The 22,750-nt window shown below is 39.7% G+C and overlaps 1 protein-coding gene across 2 annotated transcripts in view; it reads right to left on the reverse strand.

Moving 5' to 3' along the window:
* Positions 1–22,750, reverse strand: part of LOC121858274 — a 180,501-nt gene that overhangs the window by 2,177 nt on the left and 155,574 nt on the right. Inside the window, exons 6-9 of one of the 2 annotated variants that reach the window (XM_042354583.1) lie at positions 13,534–13,691; positions 10,911–11,197; positions 10,568–10,656; positions 618–847 (exon numbers count right to left, since the gene is read on the reverse strand). In XM_042354583.1, coding sequence (XP_042210517.1) covers positions 618–847; positions 10,568–10,656; positions 10,911–11,197; positions 13,534–13,691 — 764 coding nt within the window. The remainder of the gene's footprint in view (positions 1–617; positions 848–10,567; positions 10,657–10,910; positions 11,198–13,533; positions 13,692–22,750) is intronic. The other variant, XM_042354584.1, reaches the window with a different exon arrangement.

Below are 22,750 nucleotides of genomic sequence, written 5' to 3' on the forward strand. Positions count from 1 at the left end.
GTGAATTTCTACGTAGGTACACCATAATCTCCTGTAAGTAAACAGTGCGAAGGTATCAAACTCTACGGTAAGAAATTTAAGAAACACAATATAACATAACACCTAGACTTTACATAAAACCATGACACAAAGAGATGATGTTTTTAATCATTACATTAGACGGTACAGTATATGTCATGTACATTTTCTTGTCAATCATATTTTGTTCCTCGTTACATCTAACAGCTCTCCCTTGATACAAACTTTCTTTTAGGGGTATCACAAGAGCAAGGTACACTGTAATGAATGTGACACTGTAACGAGGTTGAATTGATTTTACGTAAATGTGCAGTATACCTAAACTGAAATTTCTATTGTTCTAAAATATATTTTACGATGTGACATAAAATGGTGTCATAGAGATAGTTTAGTTGTCTCTCTGAAATGAAAGATGAAAGAGAACAGGATCTGTTAGAGCATGGGAAGATCTCATCTGGTAAGCAAATGTTTGGAGAAATCTTTGAATATTGTGATCTTATACAAAAAATAACAAGAAATCCTGTGAAATGTATAACTGAATAATAATGTGATAACTATATATGAGTTAGATAATCACAAACAGATAAGCCCATACCAACCTGGTCACATCACTATCATATGAGTCATCTGAGAAGGCTTCATCTACACTTGAGGTTGGAGAATGGTTAACCTTCTTAGGTGGTGAGGGGTGAGAATGAGGTTCAGTGGAATTAGGCGTGGCTTGTAAAGGTGTGGAAGATGCAGAGTAGTCGTCATCTCCTTCCACTGATGTGTATGAATGATCCTCACTTGGGGAGGAACTGATCACCATCATTCGTGCATCACCAACCTTGTAAACACATTGCATATGAATTTAACGTCAAAACTTTGAGCAGCCTGATCAATTTTCTCTTCATTGCCTTGTAAATACATTCCATATATGCCTAATACACTTATCTACCTGTATTCGTGAGTTACATTCTTTGAAATTGTCGCGAATTATGAATTCACAAATACGGAATTTAATACCTTATGGCAAAAATACGGTATGGTACCATGGTTACCAAATGATAAATGTTTCAAGAGATGTTGATGTTTATATGGAGTGAGTTTTTGCAATACAAATTCATACAATTTAACATAAATAATTGTTTTCTCTATGTATAATTCAAGTCTAAGTATATATATACAGTACAGTGGTCCCTTGGTTAACGAGCACAATCCGTTCTAGAAGGTTGCTCTTTAACCGAAAAACTCGTTAACCAAAACCATTGTTTCAATGGGTTTTTGGGTAATTGGTTCCAGCTTACCGAAAATTGCCCAAATTCAACAAAAAAGGAAGAAAAGTACACTTACTTTGAGGTGTGTATGTAGAAGGCTCCTGGATGATGATGATGATGATGATGGGAATTAGAATAGGGGGTGGAGGAGAAGGGAGAAGAGAAGGCATTGGGGTGAAAGAGAAAGAAGTCACCCCATGGCGCCATTTCACCTACAAAATTTTAGTTCTCTTGGTGGAATTCAAGATTATTTTCTTTAAATCAACACTGCACTGCATTATATATTGTCAATATGTAAAATAAATTTCAAAATGACCAATAATTTGCTTGCAAACACAGAAAAAAAGCATTTAGTTGAAGAGTCTCAAGCAAGATGTTACCTCCACTGAAAAGACAGAGAGATTGACACCTGTTTGGTGTGTTGACAGGTTGGATGGGGTGCATAAAACTGGTTTACTTACCTTCAATTATGTTCAACAATTGTTAAAATGACTAAAAAATTTAATATTAAACTTTTAAAATTATTGAATAGCATAAACTTCTTGATATTTACTAAAATGGTAAGGAATATAAGCCCTAGAACCGATTACCGTATTGGCGATTTAATACTACAGCTGGTGGACCGCCAAATGCAAGTGAAAACATGTTGAGGTCGTCTCATAAGAAACTCGTTAATCGAGGGATTGCTCGTTAACCGAAGTTAGGAATCTTATGGAAGGTAATTCGTTAACCGAGGTGCTTGTTAACTGAGGGACCACTGTATAGTCTCGATTTACGCAGATTTTGTTTACGCGTTTGGTCATTTACGCAGTGCCTTGCCAGAATGAAATGTTTTGATTACGCGGTAAATTTCATCATTTACGCGGCGAGCGGCTCGAGAGATCCAGACGCGCCGCGCCATTTTGTACTCACGTGGTCCATTCTTGACCATACGCGGGAAGCGGTGCGGTGAGGGGTGCGCATTAGGTCGCTCTTACGTTATCGCTGATGTCATATGACTTATCGGACTGTGATTGGGCCATGCATCCTTACCTCCCTCCACAGCTAGCTGCGATTGGTTTAATGTAACATGATATGCCCTGTCACCAGAGGGAAGGAGTCGCTGACCTAGCTGGGCCACTCTCATTGTTCTCAGTTCTCCGCATATACAGTTCTCACTTGTGCCCGCTATTCCCCTCACAATGGCTTCCGCTGGACCCCCACCACCCCAGTAAAACCTTGAACCTGGACCAAGCCATGAAAATGTGAAGGAAGTCATCGAGTTGGGGGAGAAAATCAAGCTCATCCTTGACAAAGACACAGTTAAGCATCGGTATGAAGTGTCTAATAACCTTCAGTCGAAAATTATGGAGCCGTATGTCCAGATGTATCACCACAACGTCAATGCTAGTCTCGCCTGCAACCCACCACAACCGCAGCCAGCCCAAGTCAGTGATAGTGACAGTGATGATATGGACTTTGAAGATTTTGTCAGGGAGGCCCTGCAAACCTTTGTGAATAGTGATAGTGATTCACCGGAGGGCAACTAATCTGCCCTCTGCCTCGGAACCAGCCGCCATTCCCATATGGCGACCCATCTCTTCTACTAACGTAAGTGTTAAACCTTGATTTTTGTTTTACTTGGTACAGTATATTATTCTCTTATTGATATTTCTCTTCTATATTATGTGTGTGCATACCATCATAAAATTAAGATACTATTTTTACTACAACGTACGTATTGTGTCGGAAAAAGTGGAGTTTGGGGGTCTGCCCAGTCTCTATTTCAATTAATCCCATATGTTCTGTTATTTCGTTTACGCATTTCTCGTTTTACGTGGACCTCCACGGGTTCAATGGACCGCGTAAATGCAGACTATACTGTATGTAGTATGTGCATGCGTACGCACACACACACTCGCGCAGTCCGCCACTACAACAAAATACAGCCCATAAGAGCCCGCACCGATAGATATAAGAACAGCACCATCCCATCTATTGTTAAAATAATAAACAAATCCTGATTTATGTACTGTACAGCCCTGTAAATGTATTCACTGCATATTATATCATTATGTCTAAATCAAATGTAAGTCTGTATATTTTCAGCCACCGGCTGCAACCTCCATCATTATTATTATTATAATAATTTAATAATTAGTATATAGTTATCTCATATTGATGTTAGTAAACTGGAGGGTACCGGAAAGTGAGGAAGTACGAAAGTGAACAACATAACATATGGGATTAATTGAAATGGAGTCAGGCCGATCCCCAAACCCACTTTTTTGACGATGGTTAATGTAACCCGAGGAGAGTACCTTGGAAAGTGAGAAACGCGAGAAAAGTGAACAACATAACATATGGGATTAATTGAAATGGAGTCCAGGCGATCCCCCAAACTCCACTTTTGACGACCACATAACTATATTTGCAGTAAAATTTTATCTTAACTTTGTGATGGCATGAAAAAACAAGTAATATAGAAGAGGTTAGGTTGGAAAGATAAAGGTTAACATAGGAAAAATAAAGGTAAGGTTAAAGAAACTAAAATTATGTAGAACACTTACGGTACAGTAGAGATGGTGCGACATCTGCAGGGATGGAGGCTGGTTCGAGGCAGAGGGCAGATTACTGGCCCTCAGGTGAGATCACCATTACTAGGTGTGAATCACCATTACTAGATGAATCATCATCACTGTCACTTTACGGTTATCGGGGCTTCCTGACTTAAATCCTCAAGAATCCAACTTCACTGTCACTATCACTGGCTTGGGCTGGCTGTGGTGGGTTCTTGGTGAAGAAATCTGTTAACTGTATACTTTGCTGGCGGCTGGCGTTGATGTTGCCATTGATACACCTTGATATGCGGCTCCACTTGGCAGCACCACACCAGCAGTTATAGAAGACTTCATGAGGTCCTTCGTCATTATACCATGAAAGGAAGGACTTCATCTTCTGCACACTCATGGCACCACTTAATATCACTATGACTTAAATTGTGTTCTTGGAACTGCCACACCTTCTTCCTCCCTCTTCACTAGCGTGTTCTTGCTTCAACATCTAAATGACAGTCACTTCAGGATTTCTGATCACCTCAGGATGTAAAATGCGTTGTTGGTCTCGGGAGAAGCCTGGAACTGCGCTCCAGTCTGCAGCTTCTCTGGCAGGTCCACTGCTACTGCAACATTCTGAACCTCTGATCTGGGTCAGCTCCTCCTCTCCTCTGGTATTCCATACAACACATGTCTCCATCGTGACAATTGTAACAATAGACAGCTGATCCCGCAGCTCCACCAAGATGTCCTAGCTTTCTTGATAAATACTCTGGGTGTTTGAAGAGTATTTTTGCTGTTCTAACTTCTTGTTCCTCATCTTAAGTAAACTCTTGCTATCGGTGGTGGTGTCCTCCAGGTTCATAACTCTTTCCTGGTGTTGGTGTAGTGGATTCAGGAGCTGGAATTTTTTTGTTGTTGAGAATGCAGCTTTCATTGCAAATCGCTCTGGTCCATGGGCTGGATTAAAGAGCGTAGTGTTGGGAGGAAGAAGACCACTTTTTACGTTGAGGGTGGCCACGATCTAACAAGAAGGTAGGGAAGCGGTGTCCTGGTGCGTTGTCCTTAGCAACAAAAATATTAAATAGGACATTCTATGCTCACAATTTCTTTACATCGGGAACAAACAGTCATCAAACCAGGAGAGGGACGATGTGAGAACATCCATGCCCTTCGTGCTGTCAGCCAGTGGACATTTAGCTTGGTCATGTCCATGCTCTTATGTAAGCGTCGCGACTTCTTGGGGCTGTGGATCACCGATAGCAGGCTTACAGAGTGCAGGAGGCGTGTGGTGGTAAACAGGACGGTGATCGTTCCTTCTGCATTTTCGGCCCAATCACTGCGGCATTCTTCTAGCGAAGGACTTGGAAGGTAGTTTTTCCAGAAAAGACAGATTCGTCCATATTTAAAGCACACCGTCGTCACTGTACTGTCCTTCATCATAATCTCACGTAAAACGGAGAAATTCGAGCGCAGCATGATCCTTTTCGCTTCTTCACCACCAATGTTTATATTGGTGATCTTGTTCGGATCTTAAACCTCTGTAACCGCAGAGGAAGCATTAAGGTTTGGAAACAAGTTCCCACATCTTCGTGCTGCACTGCCATGTACAGTTCGTCGTGAAGTCCTTCACAGGCGTGTCGACGCCATGTTCCGTCGCGTGGCGCCACTAGAAATACCCACAAGTAATTTTCTGTCTTGAAAGCACCTGGTTGTGAAAATACTTGATCTTAGAAACACCTGTAGACTTTGCAGTCTTCATGTATCCTTTATGTAGCTGAATCCTTCCTAGCACATAGTCCGGATGGTAGATTCGTTCACGCCATGCTGGCTGGCGCCGTCATCACTGCTTTTGTTCCTTTCTCCAACTTCTTGGATGATGCTATACTTCACCTCGTAGTTTAGGAGCGTTGTGTCTTCCCTTGGTTTAGTGCCGCTGGGTCCAGGCCAAGGTTTTTTCTCTGGGGTGGTGGTCCGGCGGAAGCCATTTCACGGAGACAATGGATCTTGGCGTTTGCGAATTAGCCTGGAGATGAAAACTGCGCGGCTAGAATTGGCGTCGTCTCTCCTCCTCCCTCCCTCCCGGGTGAACCGCGTCATAATACTTTGAAAGCAATTACAGCTAGCAGCAGAGGGTAGGGATGCATGGCCAATCCTGGAGTCTGTCGATGCGCTTGGCGGCGTCGGTGATAACATGACAAAGACACACACTGCGCCAGCCTTGCAGCGCCGCTTGCCCCAAGCGGAGGGAGGGAGGAGAGGCAGGCAGGCGGGTGGGTGGCGTGGGGCAAATCCTAAAAATAGCGTCATGCGGACACTCTCCAGCGTGTCGTGATTCGACCGGTGGGGCAAATCTAAAAAGACGTCGGCGGACACTCTCCTGTAATGGCGTTTCACGACCCCGTAATGGCATGTGAGGTTCTGGCAAGGCACCAAGGCACCGTGAACCATGCGGGACCACGAATGTGAGACCCAATGATATATATATATATATATATATATATATATATATATATATATATATATATGTATATATATATATGTATATATATATATATATATATATATATATATATATATATATATATATATATATATATATATATATATATATATATATATATATATATATATATATATATATATATATAAATATATAGCCTATATATATATACAGTGACCCCTCGTTTAACGAACACCTCGGTTAACGTAATTTCGATTAACGAACTGCCTTCCATAAGGATCTTCAATTCCGTTAACGAAAAAAATTCGATTAACGAAGTTCTTACGTAACCGACCTCAACATGTTTTCGCTTGCACTGACCAGGCAACCAGCTTTAGTATCAGTCCGCCAATACATTAATCGGATCTAGGGCTTAAATTCCTTACTATTTTAGTAAATATCAAGAAGTTTATACTATTCAATAATTTAAAAGTTTAATATTCAATTTTTTAGTCATTTTAACAATTATTGAACATAATTGAAGGTAAAGTGACTAGTTTAATGCGCGGCATCCAGCCTCTTAACACAGCAAACAGGCGTTAGTCTCTCTGTTTTCACTGGAGGTAACATCTTGCTTGAGACTCTCTTCAACTAAACGCTTTTTTTCTGTGTTTCCAAGCAAATTATTGGTCATTTTGAAATATATTTTACATAGTGACAATATATAATGCAGTGCAGTGTTGATTTAAAGAAAATAATCTTGAAATACACCAAGAGAACTAAAATTTTATGGGTGAAATGATGCCATGGGGTGACTTCTCTTCCACCCCAATGCCTTCTCTTCTTCCTTCTCCTCCACCCCCATTCTAATTCCCATCATCATCCAGGAGCCTTCTACATACACACCTCAAAGTAAGTGAACTTTTCTACCATTTTTGTTGAATTTAGGAAATTTTCGGTGAGCTGGAACCAATTACCCAAAAACCCATTGAAACAATGGTTTCGGTTAACGAACTTTTCGGTTAACGAACGACCTTCTGGAACGGATTGAGTTCGTAAACCGAGGGGTCACTGTATATATATATAGCCACTCCCCGACTTACGATGGGGTTAAGGACCCAAATCCAGGTCGTAAGTCGAATTGGTTGTAAGTCGAAAATGCGAAAATAATACAGTGGTCCCTCGGTTAACGAACGCCTCAGTTAACGAAATTTCAGCTAACGAATTACCTTCCATAAGAATCTTCATTTCGGTTAACGAACAAAAATTCGGTGAACAAAATTCTTACGAAAATGTTTCGACATGCTTTGGCTTGCTCACCAGCTGGAAGATTAGTCCGCCAATACAGAAATCGGTTCTAGGGCTCACATTCGTTAAAATTGGAGTAAATATCAAGAAGGTTGCACTATTCAATAATTTTTCAAGTATTATATTAAAATTTTTAGTCATTTTAACACTTATTTTACATAATTGCAGTACAGGGAACTAGTTTTTGGTGTGCCCATCAGCCACTTCACTCACCCACCAAGGCCTCAGTTTGTATCTCTGTTCAGTGGAGGAAACATCTTGCTTGACTCTCTTGAACATACACTATTTTTACGTTTTTACAGCACAGTAAAAGTCCAAAAATCAGGATGCCAGAAATCCGGACCACCTGGGAATCCGGACTTTTCGAAAGCTAAGTTTTTTTTTTTTAGCTGGCTTTTGTGTGTATGTGCACATGCATGAGCGCCACAGCTGCACAGCGTCAACAAGCGACCACGCAGTCGCCACTTTAAAACGAGCAATCAAACTGTGACAACGTATGTAATTTTGAATCCTACTCTTTCCATTTACAGAGTACTGTACAAGCCCATAATAATGACTCCTAAAGTAGATAAACTTCGTTGTGTGAAGAGAAAGAAGAACACGTTGAAATTGAGTGACAAACTTGAAATAATTAAGAAACTAGAATGTGGTGTGAGCAATACTTTTCTAATGGAAACATATGACATTGGAAAGTCTACAATTTATGATATAAAAAGGGCAAAGAATAAAATTCTAGAATTCACAGCTTTTTCTCTAAAACTGCTCATTTTGATAAATGAAGCATGCTATATTTGCTAATGAATAAACTATCAAAATGTACCTGTTCATCTCTTCTTTATTCCTCCTTAAATTTGAATTTTAAAAGTACTGCCTGAGAATCCGGAAAATCCGAAAATCCGGACCGACCCAATCCCCAAGCAGTCCGGATTTTTGGACTTCTACTGTACAATTATTATTGGTCATTCTGAAATTTATTTTACATATTGACAATATATAGTGCAGTGTTGATTTAAAGAAAATAATCTTGAATTACACCAAGTGAACTTAAAATTTTATGGGTGCAATGGAGGCATGAAGCATGGGGTGACTTCTGTTCCACCCCACTGCCTCCTCTTCTCCCTTCTCCTCCACCCCCACTTCTAATTCCCATCATCACCACCATCATCATCAACCAGGAGCCTTCTACATGCACACCTCGAAGTAAGTGTACTTTACTGCATTTATTTTTAGTTTGTATGTAATTTTTAGTGAGATGGAACCAATTACCCAAAATCCCATTGAAACAATGGTTTCGGTTAACGAAATTTCCGGTTAACAAACAACCTTCTGGAACGAATGGGTGTCTCTTTTTCTTCTCAGCAACATGGCTTGCCAGCCATTTTAAAGGGAATTACAAAAGAAAATTTTCTCAGTAAACAGCGCAATCACTAACATTGGGACTCGAAAATACATAATTTGAAATTTTTTTGGTACAACTGGGGCGGTTGTATGTCCGGGTGGTCATAAGTCGAGGAGTGGCTGTATATATACTGTATATATCACTGTTTCCTCTAATACAGAGTAAAGGAGTAAAAATTACAATACGTACAGTGAGTTCTGCTATAACGCGTGTTTTGATAACGCGAATTTGCTCTAACGCGATTTATGAATTAGGAACGATATTTGTATAACGCGAACGCTTGTTAGCTATAACGCGATTTTTGCTTACTATTTCTCCAATTTTGTGGTATTAATTGTGAATATGGTAAAGAAGAATATCTCCAATAAGCGTTCTGGTGATAGAATTCCCGGTGATGATCGTAAAAGAAAGGATATAACACTTGAAGAGAAGCTCGATGTTATCAACCTCAAAATCACCCTTCTCCCCCATCAAGTTACATTCATATTTTTTCAAGGTAAAGTGTTACATTTACTGTATGATTTTATTATTAGATATGAATGTAACATTTATTTAGACTGTGCTATCCTTTGTGTTAGGCTAACTACTAAATTTTTTCGATTTCGAGTAATCTGCACCTAACCCTATTTTCTCCATAAGCCCTGTTATTTCTATTACGCGATTTTCTATAACACGATATTTTACAAGAACACAATTATCGCGTTATAGAAGAACTACCTGTACTCTAATATGACTTAGGAATAAAGAAAATATATAAAAAATAAAATAAGAAAAATGAAGAGCATAACTGTGTATGTGTGGATGCAGTGACCAGTGCTGCGTCGCCGAGGACCGCCGACTCGCTCGTGTCCCTTTCCCCAGTGTGATGGCTCACACGCACGCACACTCTCAAGAGTCAGCTGATTGACTGCCTGGCTGAACTGTGTGGCATCACTCAGATAATGGTTTGAGTTTATGTGCTATAGTATATGTATTATGATATGCTATGTATCAATTTTATTTAACAAAGCGGTTATAGTGCTATTGGTGGCAGACACACAAATGAATGACTTCAGTTGCGTTCGGATTGTTGGACTAGATAAAAAAATTTTACTGAACAGGACCAAAGGGGACAAAGTTCAGATACCTGTAAGATTCAGATAGTTGGAATATGGATGAGAGGAATTGCATTGTAAATTAAATAAAGTATGATAATGGATTTACCGTAAAAGTGGAGATGTTTTGCATACAGTGGTGTTACATGAATGGGGGAGGTTGTTAGGTGTTAGTGGGTCACAAAACCTGATTTTACCAGGGGGTGCTGAATATTAATTGTGGTGACTATTATTTTTTGTTATTAAATGAATTCGCTAACAAGGAGTTCGCAAATACGGAGCGATAAGTGTAATATATATAGGTATTGTAATAAAAATTTCCCTTTACCCTCTTAAATAATACATTTCATGTTTGCTTACCACCACAGCCAAAAATTTCAATACTGTAATTATTGGACTTACAGTATTTTGTAGTTTTTACAAATTACTATAGTGTCAAGTTTGCAAGTACAGTACAAGTATTACAGTTAAGCACAACACCTATGACCATGGATAAACTACATGTCACTTACTGCTGTGTGTTTTCTTTTCCTTTTTCTTTTTCGGCATTCTTCATATAAAACAGATGTATCTTTCCCATTCCTTAGTTGGGAGTAAGATTCTGTGAAAATAAAAACAACTAAATAAAAAATATAAGACTATTACAGCTTGTATTTTCAACAAATTTCTTCAGAGAAGGAAATGGCAGCATGGACGGTATGAATCCAGAGGAGAAATTTAGAATAGCAAAGCTTATATTTTTCTTTAAGTACAGTACTTGGGATTCTATATCTATCACTAAGCATTTCATACCACAAAATCAATCTTCAAAAAGTACAACTCCACTATAAAAATCATTGAAAATATGATAGTTACCACTGGCAGGTGTAACAATGTGTGATCCATGTTTGAGAGCTAGCATTGCAGCTGCTGCATCCACATCTTCACTGTGAACTCCTGGTGCTGGTGTTCCTACACCTGTGGTGCCAAGAGTACCAAGTCCTCCTACTGTTGATGATCCCAAGCGGCGTGCCAGGTATGGGAACAGTTCAGGATCAGGAACATTTGCTCCAGCTGGTTTAGAAGGGCTGATGACAGGAGTCTCTACATTCACTGCAGTTCTCACTACACTTCCTTGATTACCAACTGTTTCACCAAGCTGCCTGCAGGATCATAAAAATAAATAAGTCATGCATAACAATGGAAAGCCTTCCAGTACATATGAAATGAAGAAAGAATTTGTAAAGTCAAACACGATGATACAGGATAACTTTCAAGCATTATGTGAGGGAATATTAGCCTATATTCAAAATCATCAAATGACCAATATATTTAAAATTATGGTGGTAACGGCAGGGAGATTAGTGGGGACAAATGTACACTAACATGCCTGAAGTCCATAAGGGAAGGTTCCTTCTACTGCAGAGGTGAGAGGATTCTTCCCCTAAAAATTTTGAAGAAAAAAGAAAACCAAGTAAAGAAAGAAAAAAGAAGGAACAGAATGAAAGGAAAATCGAAAGATGGGGAAAAGAATGAAAAAGAAATAAAAAAGGTAAAAACTAATAGCTTAATCTTATGTATGTGAAACATTTGTGCCAACTAAACTACTGTAGTGGGAAAATTCTACCACAACACAGCTGTTAAAAGTAGATACTGTATATCAGGAAGTCTAAAGATCAAGCAAATTTTAAGAACATGCACTCAGGGCTGTGGAGTCGGAGTCGGAGGAAATTTCGGCTTGTGGAGTCGGAGTCGGAGTCGGTAAAATTGTCCAGACTCCGACTCCGACTCCGACTGAAGCTATTCTGTTCCTAAGAACAAATATATGAACTCAGGCATATTCATTGCAGTGATTCCACTGATCCCACTAATTTTCTTAAATTATTAAAAGAATTTATTTCCATTTTATAAGCATTATTATGAATTTATTGTAGCAGGCACAGTATAGCACTATAATTTTGGACGATAGTCTCTTCTTTACCATTTGAAATTTTGAATTATATCAAATTTTGTTTCGTTGAAAACTGCACAGAGGCTCTCAGCTACAAAACAATTAGCTACAACCTGTTTTTGGTGAGATTAAGGCAAATTTAATTTAATAACTTAATCATGTAAGGTTTATCCATTTTCCTTAATAAGGTATTCATTTCTTTAATGTACATAAATATATAACTTTACTTTAAAAGGAATTGTAGGATCATCATTTAGATCCACATCAGATTATGAGCTTAAACAAAATTCATATGCTGAGATCGAACTTTTAGATATACATGTAAATGGTGTTTTCTAGTTAATATCTTGAATTCTTAATAAATTTATTTTTCTTTTGATTGAAACTTTGAAAGTCAAGCCTATCATCTTTTTGTAGTTCTTAAATATCGTCCAGATCATTAATAAAGCTGTAGCAGTATAGCCACGGTGTTTTACTTTTTACCTATGCAGGTTACAACATACAAATTACAATTAGGATGGTAGAAATAGTTGTTACAAATAGGCCAAGGAGTCGGAGTCGGAGTCGGAAGCATAAAAATTTGAGAAGTCGGAGTCGAAGGTTTTGTCTTCGACTCCACAGCCCTGCATGCACTAGCATAAATTGATAGGGAAATAAAATTTAAGCTGAAAGGGAATTGTTAAAAACAATAATTATAATAATAATAGCACTAGTTGCTTTCATATACAACAACTTCGCAAGAACTGGATTCAAATGTACCGTACAGTATATGGTTTGCTTTTTACAATCCAAATTTAATTTAAAATGACCTTCCCTTCACATAATGCTTTATGGGAAATTTTATCCCTCTTCATGTGTCACAAGGATGCCACTCAATCACAAGCCATTACTTGTGTACCATTCCCAGAATTCCTGGGTTTAGTTGGATTTAGTAATACAGTTCATAATGTTTAATTATGAAATTGTTCTTAGTGTAACCATGAAAACTTAGACAACACAAAATCATCATCAAAAGGGCAAGACTTTGGCTGTGACTGGAACATAATTCCCCTCTCACAAAGGAAACACCTCTTCATTAATTTTGATACCATTTATACTGGCCTTATATAGGAACACAATCCTCAGTAAATTTGAGGGTAACCTGTAATAACGATAATGAAAAAGAGATCACCAAAGTATTTCTGTTTCTCTTAGATACTGATGTAAGAAACATAATACTGAACTCAAATTCTAAATAACTTTTGTTGTTTACAAGATAAGGCTCTTTCCAATATATAAAACAATTATTGCAAGTTAATGGTTTTTTATTCCTTATCTTTTCATAAATAAATTTCGAGCTTCACAAGTGCACTTTGTTTCATCTTCAATAACCATTTTGGGGGAAGTTATTTTCAAAGAAGTTATAAAGATTATCTCCAGGTTAAAGATTAATGTATCCTCTAATTAGTGTAAGTAACTTAGTTTCATGGGTGGAAAAGCCAGCATGCATTTCCTATCAACTTGTAAATTGAAAAGCAAAAAAGTTGGTTGGATCATTCCCTGACCCACCTATACAGCACTGGCCTGTTGTTATAAGCAGCCTTTGTAGAAACCATGTAGATACGATCCAGATTGGAATAAGGATGGAAAGGGGTTTTGCTCAGTGCCTGGAGGAGGTTTGGACGGTAAGCTGGATCAACCATCCATAGAGACCCCTTACCCAAGTTCTGAAAAGAGAAATTAGTACATGTTTAAGAGGAAAAACAGGGGGGAGATCCACGGGAGGGGTCCTGGGGGTCCAGACCCCCCCTTTTCATCAGAAAATTCCAATATTTTTCATTAAGGCAGTGTTGTACTCAGGCATTTTTTGTATAGTAAAATGTAATTACTAGTGAGTTCAGAATATCTCCTAATATCAAGTGCACATGGCTTCAAAATGCACCTTACAGCACCCCCCACCCTCTCCCGAAACCCCACAGCTGGATGGACTCGCTGATATTTCTGGATCTGCCCCTGAAAAATTATACTGGTGTTCCGGCATCTTCGTGGTGTAGATTAATGTGATTTTTTCAATTTTTAATTTCTTTTTACTCTTTTTTTTTTGTTGCATCCTAGTATATCATCATCCTGCTTAACATTGTTTCGGTACTACGTCGCTAAACTTTAGAGACCAAAAATTCGTTTAACTTCCTGGGGATCCGATACTAACAGTACGTCGTTCTGCATTATCACGGACTACTTTCTACGGTGCATCATCCGCTCTTGTCTGGCCACGCTAGGCTCTCTCAGCTCGGCAAGCTGCCTTCACTCGAGGAACGTCACAGCATCCCCAAGCCAGTCTCTGTTGCGACTTCACATCATTCGTGTGTGCTAAGTGCTTTTGCTCTAAAACTGTACTATAACCATTCGAAATGGCTTCCAAGCGCCCATCAAGTGCTACTGATGTTTGTGTAGTGAAGAGGCAACAAAAAACCATTACCCTTGCTACGAAAATGGATGTATTAACCCGATTTGAAAAAGGGGAACGCACTGTGGACATAGACACAGTGCTTGGTCTAACCCCCACAATGGTGCGTACTATCCAGACCAATGCTGACAAGATTAAGGTTAGTGCTGGAAGTGGTACTACTCTCAGTGCAACTAAAAGAACTCGTACTAGAAGTACTGTGATAGAAAAGATGCTGGCTATGTGGATGGGGGACCAGAATTGCAATGCACCTGTAAGCCTTATGATTATCCAGCATGAGGCCAGATCTTTGTTTGACGACATAAAGGAAGAAGAGGGTGAAGGATCAAAGGAAGATACCTTTACGGCCAGCCGAGGATGGTTTCAACGTTTTAAGCACAGGTATAACTTCCACAATATTAAGATGACTGGTGAGGCTGCCAGTTCAGATACGGTTGCTGCCAAGACATTCCCACCAGAATTCCAACGGATTATCCAGGAAGGAGGATACTCATCGAAGCAAGTCTTCAATGTGGATGAGACTGGTCTCTTTTGGAAGAGGATGCCCAAGAGGACCTATATCTCCAAGGAGGAGATAAGAGCATCAGCTTCTAAAGCAGCAAAAAACCGCATGACGCTGCTGCTTGGCGCCAACGCTGCCGGCGTTTTCAAGCTGAAGCTGATGTTGATTTCTCGCTCTGCCAACCCACAGGCCCTGAAAGGTTACTCTAAGTATCTCCTTGCAGTGATCTACAAGGCAAATAAGAAGGAATGGATAACCGGCGCCATATTTAGCCAGTGGTTAAACGTGCAATGAAGGAATACTAGCCAAGGAGAACCTAGACTTCAAAATTCTTCTGATCATTGACAATGCTCCAACTCATCCTCCCAATCTCCACGATTTGCCTGACAGTGTAAAAGTTGTATTTCTGCCTCCCAACACGACAGCACTGATGCAGCCTATGGACCAAAGAGTCATTGCCGCATTCAAGGTGTATTATTTACGCTGTACCATGCCAAGCTGCTCAAAGCTACAGACGGAGAAAAACCCACGATCCGAGAATATTGGCGCAGCGTCAACGTTCTTCATGCAATTGACAACATTGGCAAGAGATTTCAGAAATTTGCCTGAATGGTGTGTGGGGTAAATTGTGGCCTGGGTGCGTCAACAGTTTTACAGGATTCACGGACTTAGTCCCAGCTGTGACTAGGGATATCCTCAGCTTGGCTAGACAGGCAGGCTTTGATGAGCTGGAATCAGAGGATATTGAGGATGTCCTGGCATCCCATACAGAAGAGCTCACCAATAATTAACAGAACACAGTCCCATTGAAGACAACGATGATGAAGAAGAACCTCAATGAACGCTAACTTCCAAGATGGCAGAATCATTCAACATGTTCCAGCAAGCAATGCAAATCCTTATAGATGACGACCCAAACAGAGAACGTAGCTCAAAGGTTCATCGCAGCATTGATGAGTCTTGGTTGTTACACTGATATCTAAAAGGAGAAGTAGAAGAGTAGCACCAAACAGTCAACACTGGATTCATTTGTTCGTCACAGGACGGCAGGAGGAGGAGGAAGCAGCCGCAGTCTCAGTGACACACCACCCTCCTCCTCTCCAGCCCGCTCCTCCTCCACTCCCGCCTTCCTCCTCCGCTACACTACCCACCACACACTCACTCTACCAACTCCGCCCATCGGTGAGTACCAATACAAACTTAATAGTTATACAGTGAACCCTCACTTTACGTGGTCAATTGAACCCACGGCGGCCCGTGTAAAGTGAGAAACGCGTAAAGTGAACAACAGAACATATGGGATTAATTTAAATAGAGACCGGGCCGACCCCCAAACTCCACTTTTTCAGACACAATACCTACGTTATAGTAAAAATAACTTCTTAATTTTATGATGGTATGCACACACAATTAATAATTAAGAGAAATATCAATAATATTAGGTTTTTTAATACTTACATTAGTAGAAAAGATGGCTGGGCACACGGGGATGGGGGGGTTGGTTCCGAGGCAGAGGGCAGATTATTGGCCCTCACCTGTATCACTATCCACCACAGAGGCTTGCAGGGCCTCTTTGTCAAACCCCTCAAAGTCCATATAAGTCCATATCCTCACTATCATTATCACTGACTTGGGCCGGCTGTGGTGGGTGGCGGGTGAAGAACTCGGTAATGTTTTGATGACTGGGCAACCTTGTGCGCACCCTGCTCGCGCCGCTCTCCGTGTAAAAGGGTACACACACCGCGGAAAGTGAGCATTCCGTGTTCGGCAGGGTACCGCGTAAACGCGTAAAGTGGGACCATGTAAAGCGAGGGTTGACTGTATATCTATATACCTGTACTATTATCTATAGAAATGGCAATGATTTTCTGTATATGTAATGTTTTTCATGGGGCACAGGGAGACTCAGGAACTCAACTCCCGTATTTTATCTATACTGTACTGTATCTTAGGGGGAAAATTTATCCGCTTAATCTCGTGTCGTATAACGTCGTGTTTTTAGGAATGTAACCCTGACATTAAGCCAGGACTTACTGTGTGTGTGTGTGTGTGTGTGTGTGTGTGTGTGTGTGTGTGTGTGTGTGTGTGTGTGTACAGCTCCTCCCCGACTTATGACCTACTCGACTTACGACCACTCGGACATACGACCGCCTCAGTCGTACCAAAATTTTGTCAAATTACGTATTTTCGAGTCCCAACGTCAGTGATAGCGCTGTGTACTGACAAAAATTTCGTTTGTAATTCACTTTAAAATGGCTGGCAAGCAAGCTTAAAAGTGAGAGTTTTGAGGTACTGAGAAGAAAAAGAGACACCCATTTTAAATTTTCTATGTATACTGTATTATTTAAGCATTTTCGACTTACGACCTGGATTTGGGTCCCTAACCCCGTCGTAAGTCGGGGAATATATATATACACCTAGACCCCGACTTACGACTACGTGGACTTACGACCGCCTCAGATATAGATAAAAAAAAAAAAAAAAAAAAAAAAATTTTTTTTTTTAAATGACACACGCATTTTCTATACCGAAACGTTTCCAGTTAATGTAGTCTCCATGTATAATTAGAAAATTATGGGGGCCCCATGTGCATTCAGCTGACTACATTAAAGGTTAAGTGCTCAGTCACACTGTATCCATTCCTTATTATTTATTACTTTCACTGTACTGTATCCATTCATCATTATTCATTACTTTTACTGTACTGTATTTCATTGTAGATTTTTTATTAATTTTTTATCTATGTCGGACTTACGACCTGGATTTGGGTCCCTAACCCCGTCGTAAGTCGGGGTCTAGGTGTATATATATATATATATATATATATATATATATATATATATATATATATATATATATATATATATATATATATATATATATATATATATATATATATATATATATATATATATATATATACACACACACACACACACACAGTAGTACCCCGCTTAACGCGGTCAATAAAACCCACAGGGTACTGTGTTAAGTGAAAACCGCGCTAAGTGAACAACAGAACATATGGGATTAATTACAATAGAAACTGGCCCGACCCCCAAACTCCACTTTTTGACAACACACAACTATGTTGTAGTAAAAATTTAATCTTAACTTTATGATGGTATGAAAAAACAAGTAATATAGAAGAGGTTAGGTTAGGAAAAATAAAGGTTAAGTTAGGAAAACTAAAAGTTATGTCGAACACTTACGTTAGTAGAAGAGATGGGTCGGCGTACGGGGATGGAGGCTGGTTCCGAGGCAGAGGGCAGGCTACTGGCCCTCAGGTGAGTCACCATCACTGTCACCAACACTTGTCAGGGCCTCCCTGACAAATCCCTCAAAGTCATCTTCACTGTCTCTACCTCTGTCACTATCACTGGCTTGGGCTGGCTGTGGTGGGTTGCGGGCGAAGAACTCGGTTATGCTTTTTTGACGGCTGGTGTTTATGTTGTCTTGATACACCTTGATGTAAGGCTCCATAGTCTGCACCAGCCGGGTATGGAAGACTTCATAGCGGTCATCGTTATTGTCGCGGGAAAGGAAGGACTTCATTTTCTCTGCACACTCCATGGCACCCTTAATACCACTATGACTTAAACTGTGTTCTTCGGAGAATGACGCACCTTCTTCTTCCTCTTCACTGACGTGATCTTCTTCCAACATCTCGTAAGCAGTCAATTCAGGATCTCTGAACACCTCCAAGATGTCTTCGTTGGTGGTCTCGGAGAAGCCTTCAGCTGTAATATTGAGCGCAGCTTCTCTGGCAAGGTCCACTGCTACTGCAACAGTCTGAACCTCACCAATCACAGGTTCACTCCTCTTCTCAGCTGGCATGCCATGCAACACATGTCTCCATGCGTGACGAATCGTAGCAAGAGACAGCTGATCCCATGCCTCCACCAAGAAGTCTACAGCTTGTTTGACGTTAAACTTCTTCCAAAATTGTTTCACGAGAACTTCTTGAGTCGCCACCTCTTGTTCCTTGTCCTCGTCGCTTTTACTCTCGCTGTCGGTGTCACCCAGCTTACGCAACTCATCCTTGGTGTTGGTAGAGTCGTTCAGGAGCTTGAACTTCTTTGCAGAGTACGCAGCTTTCACATTGCGGATCAACTCCTGGTCCATGGGCTGGATTAATGACGTAGTGTTGGGAGGAAGGAAGACCACTTTTACGTTGGGGTGACGATCCATAAGTAGGGGCGAGTGCCCAGGTGTGTTGTCAAGGAGCAACAAAATGTTGAATGGAACATTCTGTTGCTCGCAGAATTTCTTCACGTCGGGAACAAAACAGTCGTCAAACCAGAAGAGGGACAGAGAAGAGGACATCCACGCCTTACGTGCGGTTAGCCAGTGGACATTAAGCTTGTTCATGTCCATATTCTTGTAGGCGAGCGGCTTGCGGGCTGTGTGAATCACCGATAACTTTGGTTTACAGGTACCGGAAGCATTGGTGGTAAACAGGACGGTGATGCGTTCCTTCTGCATCTTCCGGCCCCGAATCTTGCTGGCATTCTTTACAACGAAGGTCTTGGAAGGTAGCTTTTTCCAGAAAAGACCAGATTCGTCCATGTTAAACACCTGGTCGTCGGTGTACTGTCCTTCCTCCATAATCTCACGTAAGAACGGAGGAAAATCTCTAGCCGCCACACGTTCAGCACTCGCTTCCTCACCACCAATGTTGATGTTGGTGATCTTGTTCCTCTTCTTAAACCTATGCAGCCAACCAGAGGAAGCATTGAAGGGTTTGGGCTCTGCAATTCCCAGCTTACGTGACACTGCTGCGTATAGTTCACGTGCGTACTCCTGCACTGAGCGCGTATCCACCGCCATGTTGCGTCGCGCCTGACGAATCAAATTATTCACCAGCAAATTTTCCACTTTTGCCAGCACCCTGTTCTGGCAATACTTGATCATTGAAGCACCTGCAGACTTTGTGATTTTCATGTGCTCTTTGATCTTGGCTGCATCCTTCTTGATAGTGCGAATCGTAGATTCGTTGACGCCATGCTGGCGCGCGAGATCAACTTGCCGTGTTCCTTTCTCCAAATCTTGAATGATCAGGTATTTCACTTCGTAGCTTAGACCACGGCGTGTCTTCTTACGACAAGGGCTGGGTCCAGGAAGAAAGCACTGGTATGTCTCATGAAGCTTATTTCACAGAACAATGGATTCACGCATACACGAGTGGCTCTGGAGGATGAAATCACACGTAATAGTGAAGGCCGGTTTTTCCTCTCTCGGTGGCCACTTCAAAATACTTTTAAGCCAATTACAGCTAGCAGCAGAGGGGGTAGGATGGGTGGCCAATCACAGTCCGACACGCCATATGACGTCAGTGAATGAACAGAGACATGCACTGCGCAACCCACAAGGCCATTGCCCAGGCGTGGAGGGAGAGGCGGTGATCAAAATAGCGCTCGAGCCGGACATCATGACATGTGAAAACCATATGAAAGTCTGTGTGTGTATGTATGTATGTATGTATGTGTATATATATATATATATATATATATATATATATATATATATATATATATATATATATATATATATATATATATATATATATATGATCACACCTAGATAGCTGTTATCAGTTTATGATGTCAGTCACGTAAACAGCATTGATTCCTGGCCTGTCCTAACAGGCCGTGAATCCAATGCCTGTTTGTTCATTTGAGTATGTCAAGCATCACTGCATTGACTGATAATGCCTCGTTATTACCATGTAAGCCACCCGACAGAACATTTCATAGAATCGCCGGCTTATTAAATATACCGGGCACTAACATGAATCGAGTAACGGTATGTACAAGTTGACACTGTAATTAAGAAGATTTGTGATCATGGAGAAGGCCGGTCACGGACCATCTGACCTGACCACTGAACCGCTGTGTGCTATTTAAAGATTAGTATGGGCTACCTAATACTCACTGGTCCTTGGTTAACGAACAAATTGTTCCAGAGTCGCTCGTTAACCGAATCCATAATTTTAATGGGATATTGGGTAATTGGTTCCAACTCACAGAAAAGTACATACAAAGTAAAGCCAAATGCATAAAGTCAGAAACACTCCTAAAATCGCCCTTAAATCACTATATATATATATATATATATATATATATATATATATATATATATATATATGTATGTATGTATGTATGTATGTATGTATGTATGTATGTATGTATGTATGTATGTATGTATGTATGTATGTATGTATGTATGTATGTATGTATGTATGTATGTATGTATGTATGTATGTATGTATGTGGATTAATTCAAATAGAAACGCCCGATCCCCAAATCCACTTTTTGAAGGCACATACCTATGTTGTAGTAAAATAACATCTTAATTTTATGATGGTACATGCACACAATTAATACTTAAGAGAAAATAGAGAAATACAGTCGCTAAGTTAATGTCCATTCAAATAATGGACTAACTCCCTCCCCTCTTCACACTACACTGCCGGCTCTTCCCTCTGAGAAATTTTGGGGAAAACCACTAAATTTTAATAAATAATATCTCAAACTAAAGAGATAATACAATTGACATTGGTGGATTCTTTGTAAGATCAGGAATATTTTTAAATATAAATGTCATATATTTCAAATAAAAAGATAACATAGTTACCAGGAGAAATTATCTAAAATTTGTATGTTTAATGCAAAATATATGATGTTTATATTCAAAATGATCATCAAATTATAAGAATTCCAGCAATGTAAATTATATTCTGACCGGTAATTTATGAATTTATGAGCAAAACAAATATCTTCAGTTAATAAAAAATAATCTTCACATTAATTATCTTTCAATCAGAATTCCCTACCTTTGCCTTCCCAATCAAGCTGGGTCAGTCCCAACCTCTCCACCCCCACCAATCCTCCCTTCAAGAGTTTTTAACATTTAGTAGCCTATTAAATAATACCTCAGATTAAAGTTAGGATAATATAATTGACATTGCTGATTCCTTGTGAAGACTAGAATATTTGAATATAAATGTCATATATTTTGCACAAAAGATAACATAGTTATTCCGATGAAAAATTTTTATCTAAAATTTGTATGTCTAATGCAAAATATATGATGTTTATATCCAAAATGATCATCAAATTATAAGAATTCCAGCAATGTAAATTATATCTAACCGATAATTTGTATGAATTTTATGAGCTAAAACAAATATCTTCAGTTAATAAAAAAAATATTCTTCACGGGTAAAAGATGGTCGGTTGGTCCCTCCTCCCCCACCAACCGTCCCAAGGAGATGTGTGGAAAACCAGAATACTTAACTTTTTGTAATAAATAATACCTCAAACTAAAGTTAGGATAATATAATTGACATTGCTGGATTCCTTGTAAGATCAGGAATATTTTGAATATAAATGTCATATTTTGCACAAAGATAAATATAGTTACTTGAGAAAATTTTTTATCTAAAATTTGTATGTCTAATGCAAAATATATGATGTTTATATTCAAAATGATCACCAAATTATAAGAATTCCAGCAATGTAAATTATATTCTGGCCGGTAATTTGTATGAATTTTATGAGCTAAAACAGGCAGTCAGGCAGTGTAGGGTGGGCAAATCTAAAAATAGCGCTCGAGCTGACACTCACCGCGATATGTGAAAAACTGTTAAGTGAAAGTTCAGGTTCGGCGAGGCACTTCAGATATGATAAACGCTATATGAAACTGCTAGGCGGGTAATACTGTATATATACACACCTAGACCCCACTTCACGACCACGTGGATTTCACGACCGTCGGGACTTACGATCACGAGATTTTTATTAAAAAAAAAAAA

Source organism: Homarus americanus, unplaced genomic scaffold, assembly GCF_018991925.1.
Source record: "Homarus americanus isolate GMGI-L3 unplaced genomic scaffold, GMGI_Hamer_2.0 scaffold57980, whole genome shotgun sequence".
Taxonomy (NCBI): domain Eukaryota; kingdom Metazoa; phylum Arthropoda; class Malacostraca; order Decapoda; family Nephropidae; genus Homarus; species Homarus americanus.